Here is a 19,769-nt window from a genome sequence, read left to right as displayed (position 1 = left end):
GTGGGCTTAGAATAATGAGGAAAGTTTCTTTGTCTGGCAGCGTTCTTCTATTTGAACTCTGTCGAGCTACCCTTGGCAGTCACAATAACCCTGTATTGAAGCCCAGACGAAGGCTGGCTTTTGGAATGATCCTAGGTTTGGTTCCTTCTTTTTCTAGGTATTTCATCTGGCCTTTGATGTGCTAACCAGCTACACTGGAGCAGGCCTTATGGAAGCTGCCTATACCCTTTGGTCTTTTCTGACCTTCTTTATTGTGGCAGGGGGAGGGGAACGGAAAGGATAGAGGGGAGCAAATAATTAAAACCAAGCCATGCCCACATCTGCAGCCCAGAGCTGTGCTTTTCTATCAGGAATTCTGTTCACTTGCTCATCATTTACTCCCGCTCCCAGCACACAGGAACCTTGAGACAATTGGCTTCTTACTCAGAATTCTCAAAGTTTCTGGCACAAACTGTTTCTATCCCTACCCCCCACCCCCCATCTTCTTAAATCATTTAAAAGTTCATGTGAGCTTAAGGATCTCTAAATCGGCCCAATCATCCTCCCCACCCCCCACCCCCACCCCCAGATCTAAATTTAGGATTATCTGAAATGGCCCTCAGATTTTTTGTCAAAACTTTGCAATTTAATCAGCCCAGCCGGCATGGCTCAGTGGTTGAGTGTTGACCCATTAACCAGGAGGTGACATTTGGATTCCCTGTCAGGGCATATGCCTGGGTTGTGGGCTTGATTCCCCGGTGGGGGGCGGGCAGGATGCAGCTGATCAATGATTCTCTCTCATCATTGATGTTCCATCTCTCTCTCCCTTCCTCTCTGAAAGCAATAAAAATATATTTTAAAAAGCTCTTCAATTTAATCAAAGGGAAACAGGCTCAAACTCAAGGCTGCACTTAGGATCTAATTACCTTTAAAAAAACACACACCTGTATGGCCAAGACATTTTTACAAACCAACAAACTTGTGAAAAATATTTTTGTTTGCAATCAATATGACAAAATGTAGAGCTCTTTTAAGAGCTCATTTTAATTGATAAGAAAATCCAGGAGATTCTAGTCAATAAATGGGCAAAAATAGAAATAAGTAATTCCCAGAGAGTGGATAACAATGGTGAATAAGCCTATGAGAAATGTTTAGTCTCTCTAGCAATGAAAAAAATAGAGATACCACTGTCACCGACAACTTTCCCATAGGTGAGATAAAAGAAAAACAAGGATGATATACAATGCTGGCAAGAAAGTGGTGATATTCTTGTCACACTATTGGGGTGAGTAAAAATTAGTATAACTTTTTGTTATCCATGAAAATATTTTCTATCCATTAATTCCACTTCTAGAAAGCTATTCTTTGATCCAGTAATTCCACCTCAAGGAATCCACTCCAAGGAAATATTCAGAAATGCAACAAAGATTTCGTTACTAAGATGCTCACCAGAGAATCATTTTTAATATGGAAAAACTGAAAAGAACCTGAATGTTCAATTTTAAGAAATAGATAATTAATTGGCTTGAATTGTGACAAAACCATAAAATGGTGTATGATACAGCCATCCAAATATTATCATGACATGGGAGAATTACTTTTTAATCTTAAAAGAGCAAAACAGGGTACAAAACTATGTACAGTATAAACTCAGCTATGTAAAAAAAAAAATTCATAGAAGGAAGCCTGAAAGGAACCATGCTAAAATGCTGTTGTGATTGTTAATTTCTTCTTTATACTTTTCTACATTTTCCACAATGAGCATATGTCACTTTTAACTTCAGGGGAGAATAGTTTATTATTTCTTTTCTGAAAAACTATAGAATGGTAATACATGTTCATTATAACAAACTTAAACAATACATATGTGTATAAAGTATGAAACTCATCTCCCCCTCCCACTCCCCAAACGATCTTTAAATCTGGCCCACACATTAGCAGTTTGGTTTATATTCCTGCAGACATATCTCTCTCTCTCTCTCTCTCTCTCTCTCTCTCTCTCTCTCACACACACACACACACACACACACACACACGCGCGCGCACATTTTTGTTTTACCAAATTGGGAAATTATTAAAATAATAAACAATTATCAGTTTTTATTCTAACAAAGAGAGACACAAAGTAAAAAAAAGTAGAACAAGCCATTAAAGTCATACTCATTTATTCCTAAGGTAGTAAAATTCAAACTCTAGAAAAATACAAATTAAAGCCCCTCTGGCCACCCTTGATTCTCTCTTCTCAAATGCAACCACTATTAAAAGTGGGAGATATGTCAGACAGAGAAAGACAAATACTATGTGATATTTCTTATATGTGGAATCTAATAACATCAACAATAACAACTCAAAAGACCACAGAGTGGCCTGGCATGGTTCAGTAGTTGAGCATCCACCTATGAACCAGGAGGTCACAGTTCGATTCTTTGTCAGGGCACATGCCCAGGTTGCAGGCTTGATCCCCAATCTGGGGCATGCAGGAGGCAGCCAATCAATGATTCTCATCATTGATGTTTCTATTTCTCTCTCCCTCTCCCTTACTCTCTCTGAAATCAATATAATATTTTTAAAAAGAACAGGAAAAAAGACCACAGAGTGGAATGGTGGTTACCAGGGGATAAGGGTGGGAGAACTGGAAAGATGTTGTTTAAGGGTACAAACTTGCAACTAGTAGATAAATAAGTCCTGGAGCTCTAATATATGGTACAGTGAATATAGACAACAAAACTATTATGAATATTAAACGTGCTAAGAGATTAGATCTGAATTGCTCCCACCAGTAGAAGAAATAATTATGTAATACTGACAGAGGTGTTAGCTGACTACAATGTCAACCATATTGCAATATAAATTTATCAAATCAATAGGTTGTACACCTTAAACTTGCACAATGTTACATGTCACTTAAAATTATATCTCAATTTTTTAAAGGGGAAATCTTTTTATAGCAGGCTGGAGAGATTTATAATTTTCATTTATCACAGCCCAGAGTCCATTCTGCTACAGTCTGTAGTCCCTTGGAGGGGTAAGAGGAAAGGACATCCCGCTTCACACAGAAGGTAGGAAATGTCTGCAATTTAAAACCTCAAGAAGTGATGCAGCTTGAAAATGCTTTCAAACCAGATTTGACATTAAATAAAGTGGGCTCTTAGGTAACACTGGGATGCTGAGATTGACGAAGAAAAGCATCCCACCATTCTGCCTTATGTCACTATATTAGATGGAAAGGTCTCTTCCAGAATGGCAGTTCTCAAGTTCTCTGGAAGTGAGCAAGGTGCTCTTGACAAGTCCTTCAGAACATGAGTTGCATTTTACATGCTCTTTAGCTTCAAATCAATTTGCAAAGCCTATGTACTTGACCTGATGATTACTTATTTCCCAAGATATATGTTAAGTCTTCTAATGTTTTTGAACTTCCTGCCTCCTTTAAATTATATTGAAAGGTTTTTAAGGGCTTTTAAAGAGAAATAAGCCAATTGGCTGATTAGCTAAAAATGTGGGAAGTAATTAAACCTCACCAGTAATCAAATAAATCCAAAGGAACATATTAACAACATACCATTTGTCATTATTCATATCAATGGAGTATTTTTTGGCCTTTTGTTTCTTAAAACTTTTTAAGAATGGCAATGCTCGGTGTTGGCAAGCATGTAGCAGGAGGACCACCCTGACAAAATGCTAGTGAGAGTAAAATTTCTAGAATGAAAGATTCATTCTGTTCACCAATGTATTTAAGCCCTTAGACCATGTCTGCCATGTATTAGGTGATTAATAAATATTTGTTGAATTAAAGTATATTGTAAATGGATACAGAACTTCTAGAAAACACTTTCAGCAATATACATCAAGAGCTTCAAATTATTCATAACCTGTGACCAAGGAATCTAACTTCTAGAAATTTTTCCTAGTGAAGTACTCAGATTTGTATGGAAAAACCACAAAACATAATATATAGCAGCAAAAAACTGGAAGCAATGTAAGTATACAAAAATGTTCCCATCTCACTCAGAGTAAGAGCCCAAAGTCCTTATAGTGGCCTTCAAGGCTCTACAGAATTTGTACTGCCCCACCCTACCCTTACCTTTAGGAATTTAGGGCCTCTGTTTCCCACTTCCTTCCTTCATCACTCTACTCCGGCCACAGTGGCCTCCTTGCTGGTCCTCAAACAATCAGGCACATTCCAATTCATCTGTGTCTGTGATTCCTTTTGCTGGAATGCTCTTCCCCAGATATCCTCATGGATCATTTCTTCACTGCTTTCAAATCTCAAAACACCATCCTTCAACTCTCCATCCATTTCCCTGGTTTTGTTTTTCACTATCACATTTTCTGCTTCCTAATATACAATATCATTTACTCACCTTTGGGTTATCTCCTCCAACTTGAATATAAGCTACGAGAGAACAGAGATTTTTGTCTATTTCTCTCATGGCTGTATCCCCCTCTACTCAGAATAGTGCTCAATAAATATTTGTGGACTTGAATTGATTTGAATATGAAAACCCATTATTTTAAATATACATGCACAGAAAAAAATCTGAAGGACATACAGCTAAAGAGAGTTCAAATTTTTAAAATATAAAAAACAAAACTCTAAAGTTGCTGCCCTAGCTGTTGTGGCTCAGTTGGTTGGGTGTCCATTTCGATGCCATTTCAGTTCCCAGTCAGGGCACATGCCCAGGTTTTTGGTTCCATCCCTGGTAACGGGGGTGCTCTCACGTTGATGTTTATCTCTCTCTCTGTCCCTTCTTCTCTCTCTAAAAAGAAATTTTAAAATATTTTAAAAATATAAAATTGCCATGTCTTTAGTAATAAAAGTATATGGATTCCATATTTTCAATTTCAGAAACTAGAGTAGATAATACTTGGTAATGAGATTTTAAAGAGACTCAAAAGGGGTCTGTCCATTCACATCCACTTGACCATCCTCTATTGAATCTTATTCTATGCTAGGCTCTGTGGCAGATGCTAGGGATGCAAAGTCTTGTCCTTCAAGGAAGGAGCTCACCATCTAGCAAGAGGTGTTAGACAGTCAAAAGGTAACTGTGGTTGAGGTCTGCACGTCATCAAGGGAAGGTAGAAAAAGGAAACATGGGAGGTCTGATCTAGGAAGGTTCACACAGGAGGTGACTTTGAGCTGAGTCTTTAAAATGTTCACCAGGTAGACAAAGAAGGGATGAGTTTTCCAGGGAAACCAATGTTTCTCAAACTTTGGTGAATATCAAAATAATCGGGGTGGGGGGAGAGGGTACTTATTAAAATGTCTATTCCTAGGATCAGCCCCCAAAGATTCTGATGCATTAAGTCTAAAGCAAAGCCTGAGAATCTTCATCTTTAGTAATAGCTGTCATTGTTTGAGCACTTATTAAGTGCCATGGATCTATTCTAAGTGAGATAAGTCAGACAAAGAAAGACAAATACTGTATGATCTCACTCATGGGTGGAATTGGAGATAGGGATGGGGAAACAGAACATATGTTGTTTAAAGGTATGAACTTGCAATAAATAGTAAATTAGCCCTAGAGACTAAGCACAGTACGGTGAATATAGACAACAATATTGTATTATAATAAACTTCCTAAGTGACTAGACCTTAATTATCCCAACCACTAAAACTGTTGGCTCTTCACCATTAGGCTATTTTATTTCCAGTTCCAGCAAGTGCACAAGCAGCCCAAGTGATTCCAATACAGGTTAGAAATACAGAGGTATAGGAAGCAATCTGAGCAAACGCACTGAGATGCCAAACAGCATGCCCCATTCTGGGGAGACCCTTTAATAACTCCACATTGTCAATGAAATCAAGTCCAGAGTTTTTAACATGGATTATCACTGTAGTGGACTATCTAGAGTAGACCCAAGCACTCACTCATTTCCCCTGCTCCCCGACTGCTGAAAGTGTTAGTGGCTGAGAGCTTGCAACCAAGAATATTCTTCCTGAGATTGCACTGGGCTGAAGAGACCCCAAAGTCACACCTCCTTCTCAAGGCAACCTGCAGGCAATGAATGGTCAATACAAGGACATAAAGGTCTGTCCCCATTGCCCTGACTAAGAACAACTCTGTGGGACAAGCCCAGCCTCAAAACTCCCTGTTGGATTGACTGAGCTGTGTTGTTACTGCACTGCAGCTCAACCTCCCAGTCTGCCTGATACTGCTTCCTTCCCTTCCCTTTCAGATGTAGATTCCAAGAGCCTTCTCCAACAAACTTCCTGTATACTAACATCCATTACAGAGTCTGTTTTCCCAGGGAATCTAACCCAGGACTCTAACCTTCTATGATCTGGCCTCAGCCTACAGGTCCAGCTTTATCTGTTTCTACTTCCTCCTTACTCCCAATACTCTAACTATGCTGCAGCTAGGAGTGATATGGCCAGCATCACAGTGTATTTACTGTGTATTTACTGAGTGCTACAAACACTTTATGTATATTGCCTCGCTTATCTCACAGTGAGTTAGGTTCTATTATCATCCTCTTTTTATAGATGAGGAAATTGATACACAGAGAGTTTAAGCTACTTGCCCAAAGTCACCCAGTTAGAAAGAGGCAGAGCTGGGATTCAAAACCATAGTTCAAACTTTACATGAGATTTTGGCTTTTTATTTTTAATTTTTATTTTTTTAGAATAAACACCTTTATTACATGAGCTAAGACAGGAGGGAAGAGGATTTATTTGTCTTTCCAGGCCTTGATTTTCCTCAAATAGAACTCCAGCTCCTTGCCCTGGAGCACATAGCCATCTGCTCGGCCACACTGGCCTGGTCTTGAAGGGATGCATGCAAGAAGCTTGCCCTGCTGGAACTGCTCCTCGAGAAGACTGCTGATTTTGGCATTCTTTTTCCTTTCGTCATATTTCTTCTGAATTTTCTTTGATCGTTTTTTGTTCAAAATCTCTTCCTCTTCAGGAGTCAGCTTGGCCCCTTTCTTGCAGCCTAGGGGCAGTGCGTAGTGGGACTCGTACCACTGTCGGTAAGATGTGCTGTCAACGAGCACGATGCAGTTCTTTACTAGGGTCTTGGTGCGGACCAGTTCGTTGTTGGATGCATTGTAGACAACATCAATAATCCTTGTTTTGCGCGTACAACACTCTGAGCCCCAGGAGAAGTTGCCCACGTCCAGCCTCAAGGCCTGGCACTTCTTGTTGCCTCCCCGCACTCGGACTGTATGTATGCGGTGGGGTCCAATCTTAGTGTTGGCAGCAGGGCGTCCCAGCTCATATTTTCGCTTCCTGTGATAGGTCTTCCGCTTGCCCCCGGTCTTGCGGTGCTTGTGCCAGTTGTCCCGAGAGATACCCATAGCTCGGCGCCGGCTGGAAAGAGAAAGAGATTTTGGCTTTTTAAAAGTATCATTCTGGGCCCAGCTGTTGTGGCTCAGTGGTTGAAAGTCCACCTAACAGCTGTGGGCAAACTATGGCCCCCGGGCCGGATCCGGCCCGTTCGGCTGTTCTATCCGGGCCCGCGGAGCCGAAAGAGTGGAGGGTTCTCTTGCTCTCCCCTCCGCTCCTTTACTTTGAATTTATATTAGTTCACACAAACACTCCATCCAAGCTTTTGTTCCTGCCCTCTGGTCCAGTTTAAGAACCCATTGTGGCCCTCGAGTCAAAAAGTTTGCCCACCCCTGAACCAGGAGGTCATGGGGTACATGCCTGTGTTTCAGGCTCAGTCCCTGGTCGGGGGGCATGCAGGAAGCAGCTGATCAATGATTCCCTCTCAGCATTGATGTTTCTGTCTTTCTCTCTCCCTTCCTCTCTGAAATCAATAAAAATATATTTTAAAAATAAATAAAAGTATCATGGTGGTCGAGCATTGAGGGCACATTGGAGGGGTGGATACTGGAGCAGAGGTACCAATGAGAAGGCCTACTGCAAGGGAAAATGAGGGCCTAATTCAATATTGTGATAGTGAGGACATAAAGGCAGGGATAATTAAGATAAGGGGTTGGATGGGACAGGGCTTAGGTTTCCTCCTCTACTTCTCCCATTCCCTCCATATCCATTTTATAAATGTTGTATTATCAACCAAAAGGAGTTAAAAAGTGGGAAGGGAAAACTTGCAGAAAGGACCTTGTATTCAGATGGGGGTTGTGTCTTAAAGTGTGGCTCATGCATCAGCAGTCTGGGCAACAACTGGGAGCTTGTTAGAAATACACGATCTTGGGCAGCATCCCAGATGTACTGAATTAGAATCTCCATTTTAACTAGACCACCATATGAGTTACATGCACATTCATGTTTGAAAAGGACAGACATAATGAATATTCTGCTGTAGATATCCAGTTGGATATTTGGGCTTGGAATACAGGATAGACTTCCAGGCTAGAATTGGTAAAGAGGAGAGATATCAGCCTGTGAATGAAATTACTGGCAGGGATCTCCCTGGTAGATCACCAGGGAGAATATAGGACAGAGAGGTCTCACCAAGGCTTATTGCACAATGTGCTAATCCAAGGTTGAAAATTGTTGGCCCTGCTGACAAGAACCAATTCCAATGATTGTTTATCTGAGCCTCACATTAGGTTAATTTTAAAAACATTAGATGTAAACATTTAGCCAACAGATTTTTATAAGGCCCTTATTTCTGAATTATCTTAAAAGTATTAGAGCCATGTGTGTCAACAATTGGCCACACCTGATTAGCAGCTGCCTCCTTCAAAGGGCACACCTAAAGGAAGCCCTCTTCTCCCTACTGTATCCTCCAATGCTGAGACCAAATATCAGTTGTCTTTTATCATATTTTCTTTTTTTGTTAATATTAATGAGGATAATCAAATGTTGTGTTTTTTTTTTTTAATACCCATCACCCTATTGAAAGTGGAAAATGAAAGAGAAGAGGGTTACTATTTTTTAAAAATTGGAGGAACATCCACCATCTTTGCATTACTCATTCATATTACTTGCCTGGCATCTATAGATTATTAGCCAGTTGTAGAGAGAAAAAGAGGGCCAAGATAGAATCGTGGGGGAAGATTAACAGAATCTTAAGGGTTGGTGGAGGAAGAGGAACCTGCCGAGGATATTGAAAATAAAAATTCCCAGTCTAGAGAAAGATGACTGGAAGAGTGTGGTCTGACTGAAACAACGTGAGGAGAGAGTTTCCAAGAGGGAGAGGTTTACACTGTTGAGTGCTACAGAGGAATCTAGAAAGGTGAAAACTGAAGACTAAATTGGATTAGACTACTTGGAAGTCCTGGGTTACCATTGCCAGAATCCTTTTGGTGTGGCAGAAGGGCTGAAGCCTTGTTCCAGTGGCCTAGGGAGTGAGTGGGATGTGAGGGCTGAGGAATGTCGCTCTCATAATAAGCTTGAGAACCTCAACTAAAGGGAGGGTGTGTGGAAGACAGAGGGAAATTGGATTTCTTAGTTTGATTTGTTTTTTTTTTTTTGAAAGCTGTAATAGACTCAGGCTATGGTACATAGCCAGGAGATGCTTAGAGGTTGAAAATACAGGAGATTTGGATTTCATCATTTCCTATCTCACTTCCTGCCACAGGGGTAGGCAGAGGGATCTTACCTGTCCTTTAAGAGGAGAGAGATAGAGATAGAGATAGAGATAGAGATAGAGATAGAGAGAGAGAGAGAGAGAGAGAGAGAGAGAGAGAGAGAGAGAGAGAGAGATATCTCAAGGTTGAGGGAATTCAAATCTGACAGCATCAATGTTTTCCATGAAGTAGGAGACAAGGTCAACTGCTAGAGGAGAAGAGTGGGGATGGGGAGGGGTAGAGCAGAGACTTGAATGCTGGCCAAGGTTAATATTTTCACCATTCCTTCTATAAGGGCTTTTTTTAAAAAAATAAATCTTTATTGTTCAGATTATTACAATTGTTCCTCTTTTTTCCCCCCATAGCTCCGGTCCACCCGGTTCCCACTCCACCCTCTGCCCTTACCCCCCCCACCCCCACTGTCCTCATCCATAGGTGTATGATTTTTGTCCAGTCTCTTCCCACACCCCCACACCCCTTTCCCCCTGAGGATTGTCAGTCCACTCCCTTTCTATGCCCCTGATTCTATTATATTCACCAGTTTATTCTGTTCATCAGATTTTTTATTCACTTGATCTTTAGATGCACTTGTTGACAGATATGCATTTGTTGCTCATAATTTTCACCTTTACCTTTTTCTTTCTCTTCCTCTTCTTGAAGAACACCTTTCAGCATTTCATATAATACTGGTTTGGCAGTGATGAACTCCTTTAGCTTTTTCTTATCTGTGAAGCTATTTATGTGACCATCAATTCTAAATGATAGCTTTGCTGGGTAGAGTAATCTTGGTTGTAGGTTCTTGCTATTCATCACTTCGAATACTTCTTGCCACTCCCTTCTGGCCTGCATAGTTTCTGTTGAGAAATAAGCTGACAGTCATATGGGTGCTCCCTTGGAGGTAACTGTTTTTCTCTTGCTGCTTTTAATATTCTCTCTTTGTCTTTTGCTCTTGGCATTTTAATTATGATGTGTCTTGGTGTGGTCCTGTTTGGATTCCTTTAGTTTGGGGTTCTCTGAACTTCCTGGACTTGTAAGTCTATTTCTTTCACAAGGTAGGGGAAGTTTTCTGTCATTATTTCTTCAAATAGGTTTTCAGTATCTTGCTCTCTCTCTTCTTCTGGCACCCCCATAATTCTGATGTTAATACGCTTGAAGTTGTCCCAGAGGCTCCTTACACTATCTTCGTATTTTTGGATTCTTTTCTCTTTTTTCTTTTCTGGTTGGGTGTTTTTTGCTTCTTTGTATTTCAAATCTTTGACTTGATTCTTGTGATCCTCTAGTCTGCTGTTGGGTCTCTGTATATTATTTTTTATTTCAGTCAGTGTATGCTTAATTTCTAGTTGGTCCTTTTTCATATCCTCGAGGGTCTCACTAAATTTATTGGCCTTTTCTAGAAAATTCTTGAAAAACCTTATAACCATGGTTTTGAACTCTATATCCAGTCGTTTGCTTTCCTCCATTTCTTTCATTTGTGACCTGTTTCTTTGTCTCCACATTTTGGCTGCTTCCCTGAGTTGATAGAGTGGCTTTGTGTGCTAGGTGTCCTATAGGGCCCAGTGGCTCAGCCTCCCCAGTTACCTGAGGTGGACACTCTTGGTGCACCCTTTCATGGGCTGTGTGCACAGTCTTGTTGTAGTCAAGCCTTGTTGGTATCACTGGAAGGAATTGACCTCCAGGCCAATTGGCTGTGAGGATCAGCTGTGTCTACGCTGGGAGAACTTCTGTGCTGGAGACACCCTTATGAGACAAGACTTGCAAAAACCTCTGTGCTCAGCTTGGATGGGGCAGAGTCTCTGGGCAGAGCAGACAGCATTGGTTTCCCGTCAGCCCTACCCTAATAGGCCCCTGTGTCTCAGAGTCCCTCGGTAATCACTGCAAGCACCTCCGAGAGAAAGCCACCCTCGAGTTTCGCCCACTGCCAGACAGTTCAGTTTCTCCCCGAATGAGTCTGGGTCCCCAGAGTCTCACCCAGAACTGGAGTTCAGAGCTGTCGGCAGCTTTTGTCTCCCTCCGGATTGAAAAAGCCAGCCGTGTACTCAGTTGCCAGCCCTCTCCGTGTGTGCCTCTGCACCTCTGCTTTCTGCAGCTCCCCTGAGGCTCAGTGTGCCCTTCTCCTTCCTTCTAGTTGTAGAATTTCCACTCAGCCAGCCTCCCTGTGGTTCTGGATGATGTCCGTTTTGTCTTTGAGTTGTAGTTTTGAAATTGTTGTGCGAGGCAGCAGTTTAGGTGTTTACCTATGCCGCTATCTTGGTTTCTCCCCATAGGGGCTTTTAGAAACAGGAAGAAGCAGCAGAAGTCAAGGTATTATGTTGCCTAGGAAACTCGGTGGTTTGCTAAAGCAGTGGTAGATTGTTTTTAATCTTATTAACCCATTCATATCCATTGACACCTAAAAAAGAAGTGGTGAGTAGAGGTGGAAATAGAGATAATTCTGCTTCATAGGGCACACAGCAGGCATCCTCTGTAGTCTAAGGAAAATATGGGGGCATGTGTAGCCTTGGAATAAGAGAATAAAATAAAATGGGAAAAATCACCAACTAAGTGGCTGGCAGTAAGGTGTCAAAGACAAATTTCCCCTATCTCCTTGTGTTTGTGTGTATTCACAGGCTCACAGATACACAGACACACAGACAGACACACACAGACAGGCAAGCAGACACACACAGTCTATACCTCTGCATGTGTTATAGGTGTAATTCCACTATCCCACCAACCAGAAGTATCTAGGGTTAAGATGCTGGAATTATTCCTTCTTCGATTTTTTTTTCCTATGTGGCAGGATAATCTATTTAATTATCACCTGTTTTCTCTGCTTTAAGTTTATCACTAAATAAAATTTATTTTGCCCTAGCTGGTTTGGCTCAGTGGATAGAGCATTGGCCTGTGGAATAAAGGGCCCCTCGTTTGATTCCAGTCAAGGGCACATGCCTGGGTTGCCAGCTCTATCCCCAGTAGGGGGCATGCAGGAGGCAGCCGATCAATGATTCTCTCATCATTGATGTTTCTATCTGTCTCTCCCTCTCCCTTCCTCTGAAATCAACAAAAATATATTTTAAAAATAAAATTTATTTTTTTCTCCCTTACTCGATTTTACAACACAGGAAGGCCAGGGCTTGTGACATGGAGCTCTGAATTCTACTTGCCCCAGGAGGAAAGTAAAGAGGCCTATGCTTCAAAAAAGTCTAGGTTATTTGACCTTTGAGCTGGATTGTCTGAGGGTGGAGGCCTCTCAGGCAGGAGGAGTTGAGTGTGGGCCAGCCCCAGTGAGTGCTGGTTCACCTGAGCATGGGCACATACTGGGGAGGGAGGGAGAGTTCCAGAGTGTCTTGGATCTATGCCCTAAACCCCTCGAATTCCCAGAAGCCCGGAGCAGGTATATAAATTCTACTAAGGGAGTGTTTTCCTCCAGACTCAATTGTCCTCCCCAAGCTAATGCTGGTTCATCTTTCCTGGCAACTTTAGCATCTATAAGGATGATACACCACCCACCCTAGCTGTCTACTTCCTTGATGTTCTTCACTTCCAAACACCTTTTTCTCTACCCTACATTGGCCACCCTCTCTCTTGATCATACACTAGACCTTTTCAATAGTCCAACCCTGGTTAAACCCAACTGTCCCTCATTCCCTAACTAAATATAAACAACTGAACATGTAACAGAAAGCACAGTACTCTATTGGATGCTTTCACTTGAAAAAGTAAAACTTTTTATTCATAGATGACATGATCACTTATATAGAAAATCCAATGGATTTTACAAATAAGCTACAGAACTAATGAGAGAGTTTAGCAAAATTTAAGGATACATGATTGTCATATACACTGAGTGGCCAGATTATTATGATCTCTGAACGCATAATAACCTGGCCACTCAGTGTGTGTGTGTGTGTGTGTGTGTGTGTGTGTGTGTGTGTGTGTGTGTGTGTATTAGAGGCCCAGTGCATGAATTAGTCGTGCATGGGTCGGGTCCGGCCAGCCTGGCCAGGGGGAGGGGACATGGGCGGTTGGCCGGCCTGCCTGCTGGTCCAACTTCTGGTTGAGGGGACAATTTGCACATTAGCTTTTTATTATATAGGATATACACTGAGTGGCCAGATTATTATGCGTTCAGAGATCATAATAATCTGGCCACTCAGTGTATATCAATTTATTTATATTTAATAATAATGAACAATCAAAAATTGAAATGAGAAAAATACCATTTACAATAGTATTGAAAATATGAACTACTTAGGGAAAAAAGATATACATGTTATAATTCCAATTATATAAATCTCCAGGAAATGCAATCTAATCTATAATAGCAGAAAACAGATCAATGACTATCTGGGATAGGAGATAGTGAGGTGTTTGCTTTAAAATTTTGGACCATAATTCACAAATAGACAGTGATGTTCAAGAATTATATGACAGTCACAGTCCATTCTCTCTCCCACTCTCCTTCTCTGAGAGCATACCATCTCCATTCTTTTCGAATATCTAATGTCTCCTTTTTATTATTACCCTTAATTGATCACCATGTATTTTGTTTCATTAAGAAAATAGAAGCAGCCTGGCCGGTGTGGCTCCATGGTTGAGTGTCAACCTATGAACCAGGAGGTCACATGCCCGGGTTGTGTGCTTGATCCCCAGTAGAGTGTGTGCAGGACGCAGCCAATCAATGATTCTTTCTCATCATTGATGTTTCTATCTCTCTCTCCCTCTCCCTTCCCCTCTGAAATCAATAAAAATATATATATATTTAAAAACCTCCAAAAAACCAAAAGTCTAGGATCAGATGGCTTCACCAGTGAGTTCTACCAAACGTTCAAAGAAGAATTAAAACGTATCCTTCTCAAACTCTTCCAAAAAATTAAAGAAGATGCAATGCTTCCTAACATTCTACAAGGCCAATATAACCCTGATACCAAAATCTGGCAAAGATGACACAAAAAAAGAAAACTACAGACCAATATCTCTGATGAATACAGATGCAAATATCCTAAACAAAATACTAGCAAGTTGAATACAACAATACTTAAAAAATAATACATCACAATCAAGTGGTGTTCATTCCAGGGGCACAGGGATGGTTCAACGTACACAAATCAATCAACATAATACACCACATTAACAAAAGAAAGGATAAAAATCATATGATCTTATCAATAGATGCAGGAAAAGCATTTGATAAGACACAACATCCATTTATGATTAAAACACACAATAAAATAGGAATGGAAGGAAATTATTTCAACATAATAAAGGCCATATATGATAAACTCTTAGCTAATATCATACTCAGTGGTGAAAAATTGAACACTTTTCCTCTAAGATTAGGAACAAGACAAGGATGTCCACTCTCACCACTCTTATTCAACATAGTTCTGGAAGTCTTAGCTAGAGCAATAAGGCAAGAGAAAGAAATAAAAGGCATCCAAATAGGAAAGAAAGAAGTCAAACTGTCACTTTTTGCAGACAACATGATTTTGTATATAGAAAACCCTAAAGACTACAAAAAAAAAACAACAACAACTATTAGAAACAACAAACAAATACAGTCAAGTTGCAGGATACAAAATCAATGTGCAAAAATTCGTCATCTTCCTGTATACTAACAACAAAACTTCAAAAAAAGAAATGAAAAAATTTCTTTTGCAATTGTAACCAAAAGACTAAAATACTTAGGAATAAACTTAACAAAGAACGTGAAATACCTATATACTGAACATTACAAAGCATTATTAAAAGATTAAACATTATTTCTGGGTGTGTCTGTGAGGGTGTTGTCAGATGAGATTAGTTTTCAAATTGGTGGACTCAGTAAAATAGATTACACTCCCCAATCTGGGTGGGCATCATCCAATCCATTGAGGACCTAAATAGAATATGAAGCAGAGGAAAAGAGGATTTGCCAACCTGCTTCTTGTCCACCTGTTGAGCTGGAACATTGGTCTTCTCTTGCTTTTGGACTGGGACTTATACCATTAGCTCCCCTGGTTCTCAAGCCTTCTCCAGACTCGGACTGAACTATACCATTGGCTCTCTTGTGTCTCCAGCTTGCATATGGTTGATTATGAGACCTCTCAGACTACATGATCACGTGAGCCAATTCCTCATAATAAATCCTATTGGTCCTGTTTCTCTGGAAAACCCTGACTGATATGCTTGGGTATACTTACTAATGGATAAACCAACTGGCAATATTTGAGAGTATTAATTTCACTGTGCCCTTCTCACCTAAACTAGGCATGATTGCCTTTTTAAGTTTTCTTTTTTTTTTCTATAAGTATGTTCCATCCAATGTTTGCATACTTATAAAAAAGCACTCATTGCTTTTCTGAAATTCAAATTTCACTGTGTCTTGTATTTTATCTGGCAACCCTGCCTGAGGTGCATATCCAGTTTCTTTTTGGAAGTAATCCATTGTGAATCTTTCAGGCAAGGACTCACCTCCCACCATGGAAACTAAGGGAAGCACATGTATCTTCACATGCCCTAGCTGGTTAGGGAACCAAAAGCAGACCCAGGCTCTCATCAAATACTTTGAATTTTGAGATATTTATACACAAAGAGGCAGTTTTGAATTCATTCATAGAAACTACATCTAGCAGAGGCCCCAGAAGCCAATGTTGGATCAGTGTAGTCCAGAGGCATCAGTGTTTTGTTGTGATGATAACTAGAGGTGGTGGAGGTAGCTGTTGGCCAGTGGTGACATATTAATCAAAGTGGCCCTATGACATGACCTTAACTAGAGTCCTCACTGACAAGCCTCCCTTGTTTCTTTCTCATTTCCCCGGGCTGATTAATCTGCCATCCTGTTGATTTTGTGAAATGCTAAAAAGATTGCTTAATTCATCCAGAGTAGGTTTCTGTTGTTTACAACCAAGAACACTGATTGCTATAAATATAAGGCCAGACAGTCTACAGGAAAATTGAAATCATGATATTTACCGCCATCTAAAAGAAGTTTTAATTGCTTTTAGGGGAAGAGAGAGAGAGAGAGAGAGAGAGAGAGAGAGAGAGAGAGAGAGAGAGAGAGAGATATTGAACGGCTACCTGCCATAAGTGCTCCGACCAGGGACCAAACCCACAACTTGGGTATTTGCCCTGACTAGGAATCAAACCTGCCACCTTTTGGTGTATGAGACAACGCTCCAACCAACTGAGCCACACCAGCCAGGGCTCCCCAATTTTTGTATTCCTAAAAATGAATCTTATCATTATTTTTTTAAACTAAAATGATGGTTTTTAATAGGAACCAGATATATAGTTACAATTACATAGTCCGACACAAAAAACCATGGGTGGGTCAGGAGTTGGAAAGTTACAAAGTAACGAGTGTCACACTGGGTATAGAAGTAAAGCTGTTCCAGAACTTCAGGAGGCAGGCTAATATGGCCTCTCCCTGTGATCCTGTCTGTGGTCACCCCTGGAGTCCATCTTGCCAGGGCCAAAGCCACCTCAGTCCCCACCACCCCAGCCCCCTTGGAAGCCCCCACGGTCCCTGCCTTGGCCTCCGTAGCCACCCTGATCATAGCTTCCTCTGCCTCCATAATGATCATCTCCATAGCTACCCCCATATGAGAGCCTCCTGGCCCCCCTCCTGGGCCATCTGGTTTAGGGGCCTTATACTGGTTGCATTCACTCCTCCAAGAGAAGTTCATGTTCTCACATGTAGGATCAGGACACTTCCAATCCCCAGCTCGCTGCTGTCCTCCACCACCACCACCTCCTTTTGGGAAACCTCCTTGGCCACTGCCACCACTGCCACCACCTACATAGCCTCCACAGCCCATGGGTCCTCCTCGCCCTCGGCCTCCATGACCATTGCCACCACCTTGATTGAAATCTGCACCCCAAGTAGCAAATGAAACCTTGATAGAATTCCCAGATAATTCTTTACCACCAAACCAGTTAATAGCTGCTTTAGCAGAAGGTGGGTCATCAAATGATACCATTGCCTCTCCCTTCAGCTTTTCTGTTTCTCTGTCTGTGTACAGATTAATCATGGGCTGTCCTGTTTTCTTATTTGTCTTAATAATACCATTCTACTTGAAGTAATCAGCCACAGACTCAATTGTAACATTCTTATCCTGGCCTTGCATGAAGATGGTGTTGTTGTCTGAATTATCCTGTTCAGAGTCAGGATGAGATCCTTGGTCCCGAGGGCCACCAAATTTATTGAAACCACCACGGTCACTTCCGCCCATGCCTCTCTGCCTCCATGGCCACTTCTAAGACCTCTGGGTTCATAGCCATCACTGCTGCAGTTGTAACCACTGTGGTCTTGTCCCCCACAGTCTTGCTGGTGGCCTCCCCCATAGCCACTGCCACCACCACCACTTTGGTCCTGATTGCCATAAATGCCGCCACTGCTGTTACCACTCATGGAGGACTGATCTTGGCCACAGTTACCTCCACCAACACCTCCGCCACAGCTACTGTTGTACTGGTTCTGCTGTCCATATCCCTGAGGAGAATTCTAGGAGCTTTGCTGCTGTTCATAGCTAGGCTGCTGTCCACCATAGCTAGACTGCTGACCACAGTCTTCACTCGGGGACTGCCCAAAGTTGCTGCTCTGAGAACTGCTACTGTAACTTCCCAAGGTGCTACTAGGAGGCAGCTGCTGGCCATAGCCAGGGTAGGACTGCTGCCCATAAAATGACTGAGAACTCTGGCCACCGCCATAGCCACCATTTGAGCCATATCCCTGGGGAGCTGACTAAGTGCCATAGCTGTGTCCTGGGTCTGTCCATAAGAACCATACGTGCTCTGGACATAGCCTGAAGTGTCCCCAGACTGGCTGTAGCCACCATAACTCTGTTGTCCATAGGGCTGATTGTTCTCCTGGGAATAACCCTGCCCAGGCTAGGTGGGGTAGGCCCCATAGCTTTGGGTTGCTTGCTGGGTATAGTCGTTTGAAGCCATGTCAGCGCATGCACACACAGGCTGACATGTCACAAAATTCCCACACCATACAGCATTGACGCCTCAAGGACTGATATTATTATTTTTTAAGATATTCTCCCAACCAAATGACTGTTGCTTGAAGGATAGATTTGGAGTTTCTGAAAATAAGCAATAGTTGGTGGTATTAGGTAATACATTCTTGATTGTGTGCCCAAATAACTAAGTTTAACACTATCAGTAACACCACCACTAAGGGCACCACTCGTCAATAGGAATGGCTAACATTAATTGAGTGACTAATATGTGCCAGAAACTGTTCTAAATGTTTTATAGGATGAACTTGTTCCTTTCACCCAATGAAGCAGATACTTCCATTACCTATATTTTGCAGAAGAGGCAACCAAAGTATGTTCAGGTTAAGTAACTTGTTCAAGATCAGAAAATTAATTAGTGGTGAAGATAAGATTTGAATCCAAGAAGTCTGTCCCCAAAGCCTGTAGTCTTAATCCATATGCTGTACTACCTCTCACAATTATGCTACAGTGGTCATTTATTGATTGCCTACTCTGAGCCAGATTCTGAGCCAGGCAAGTTGCATGATGAGGTCACTATCACCATTTTATAGATGAGGTAACTACAACTCAGAGAGGCTAAGTAAAAAGTTTATATTCCACAGAGAGAGAGAGAGGTACAAACCCAAGAACATTTATAGATATAATTTTATAATGTTAATAATAAAATTAAAGTACATTAAATTAAAAAAAATTCTCACTTAAGAGAGTAATTCCACCTTGGAGAGAGGGAAAAATAGACTTTGAAAGTGGTTGGCGTTATAAAGTATTCCTTTTTATTTCAGCTCTTCAGAGAAGTGTGGACAAAATATTTCCTTCTTTACTTCCCTCCCTCAAGAGCTAAAGAAGGTATGTAAGCTAAAGGCATTATTGGAGCCTGGCTCATTGTTTATTCTGAGGATGCTGTCTAATGAGCCAGAGAGGTGATTTAGGGAACCTCCACATTGGATAACTTAGGTAGGCTCTGGAGGGAAGCAGTCCTCCTAACATAATGATTACAATATTTATGTGGGACAGTAAACTTACATAAATAGCTAAGAAAAGTTTGAGTCGGAGGAGTAATGCTATCAAAATCTATATAATAAAAGCTTAGGTGGTGTCGCGTGATGTCATCCCCAGATGGTCGCTGTGACGTCGTCATGAGACGGTGCCACAAGATGGCTGCTACAGCCGAAACCGGTTTGGCTCAGTGGGTGGAGTGTCGGCCTGCGGACTGAGGGGTCCTGGGTTCGATTCTGGTCAAGGGCATGTGCCTTGGTTGTGGGCACATCCCCGGTGGGAGGTGTGCAGGAGGCAGCTGATCGATGTTTCTCTCTCATCGATGTTTCTGGCTCTCTATCCCTCTCTCTT

At 41.5% G+C, this 19,769-nt stretch overlaps 1 protein-coding gene and 1 pseudogene across 2 annotated transcripts; both read right to left on the bottom strand.

Moving 5' to 3' along the window:
- Window positions 1–6,600: 6,600 nt before the first annotated feature.
- Window positions 6,601–7,282, bottom strand: LOC308239981 (small ribosomal subunit protein eS8-like). The gene has a single exon (XM_080652866.1). The coding sequence runs from the start codon at window positions 7,273–7,275 to the stop codon at window positions 6,649–6,651; it is 627 nt and encodes a 208-aa protein (XP_080508992.1). The 5' UTR covers window positions 7,276–7,282; the 3' UTR covers window positions 6,601–6,648.
- A 9,545-nt stretch (window positions 7,283–16,827) lies between these two features.
- LOC308239600 lies at window positions 16,828–18,366 on the bottom strand (annotated as a pseudogene). Its single transcript has one exon. The product of its transcript is annotated as an uncharacterized misc_RNA (transcript).
- Between the last annotated feature and the right edge of the window lie 1,403 nt (window positions 18,367–19,769).

The sequence above is a fragment of the Plecotus auritus genome, assembly GCF_963455305.1.
Source record: "Plecotus auritus genome assembly, chromosome: X".
In the NCBI taxonomy this organism is placed as follows: Eukaryota; Metazoa; Chordata; class Mammalia; order Chiroptera; family Vespertilionidae; genus Plecotus; species Plecotus auritus.
This window is presented reverse-complemented; position numbering and strand designations above follow the sequence as displayed.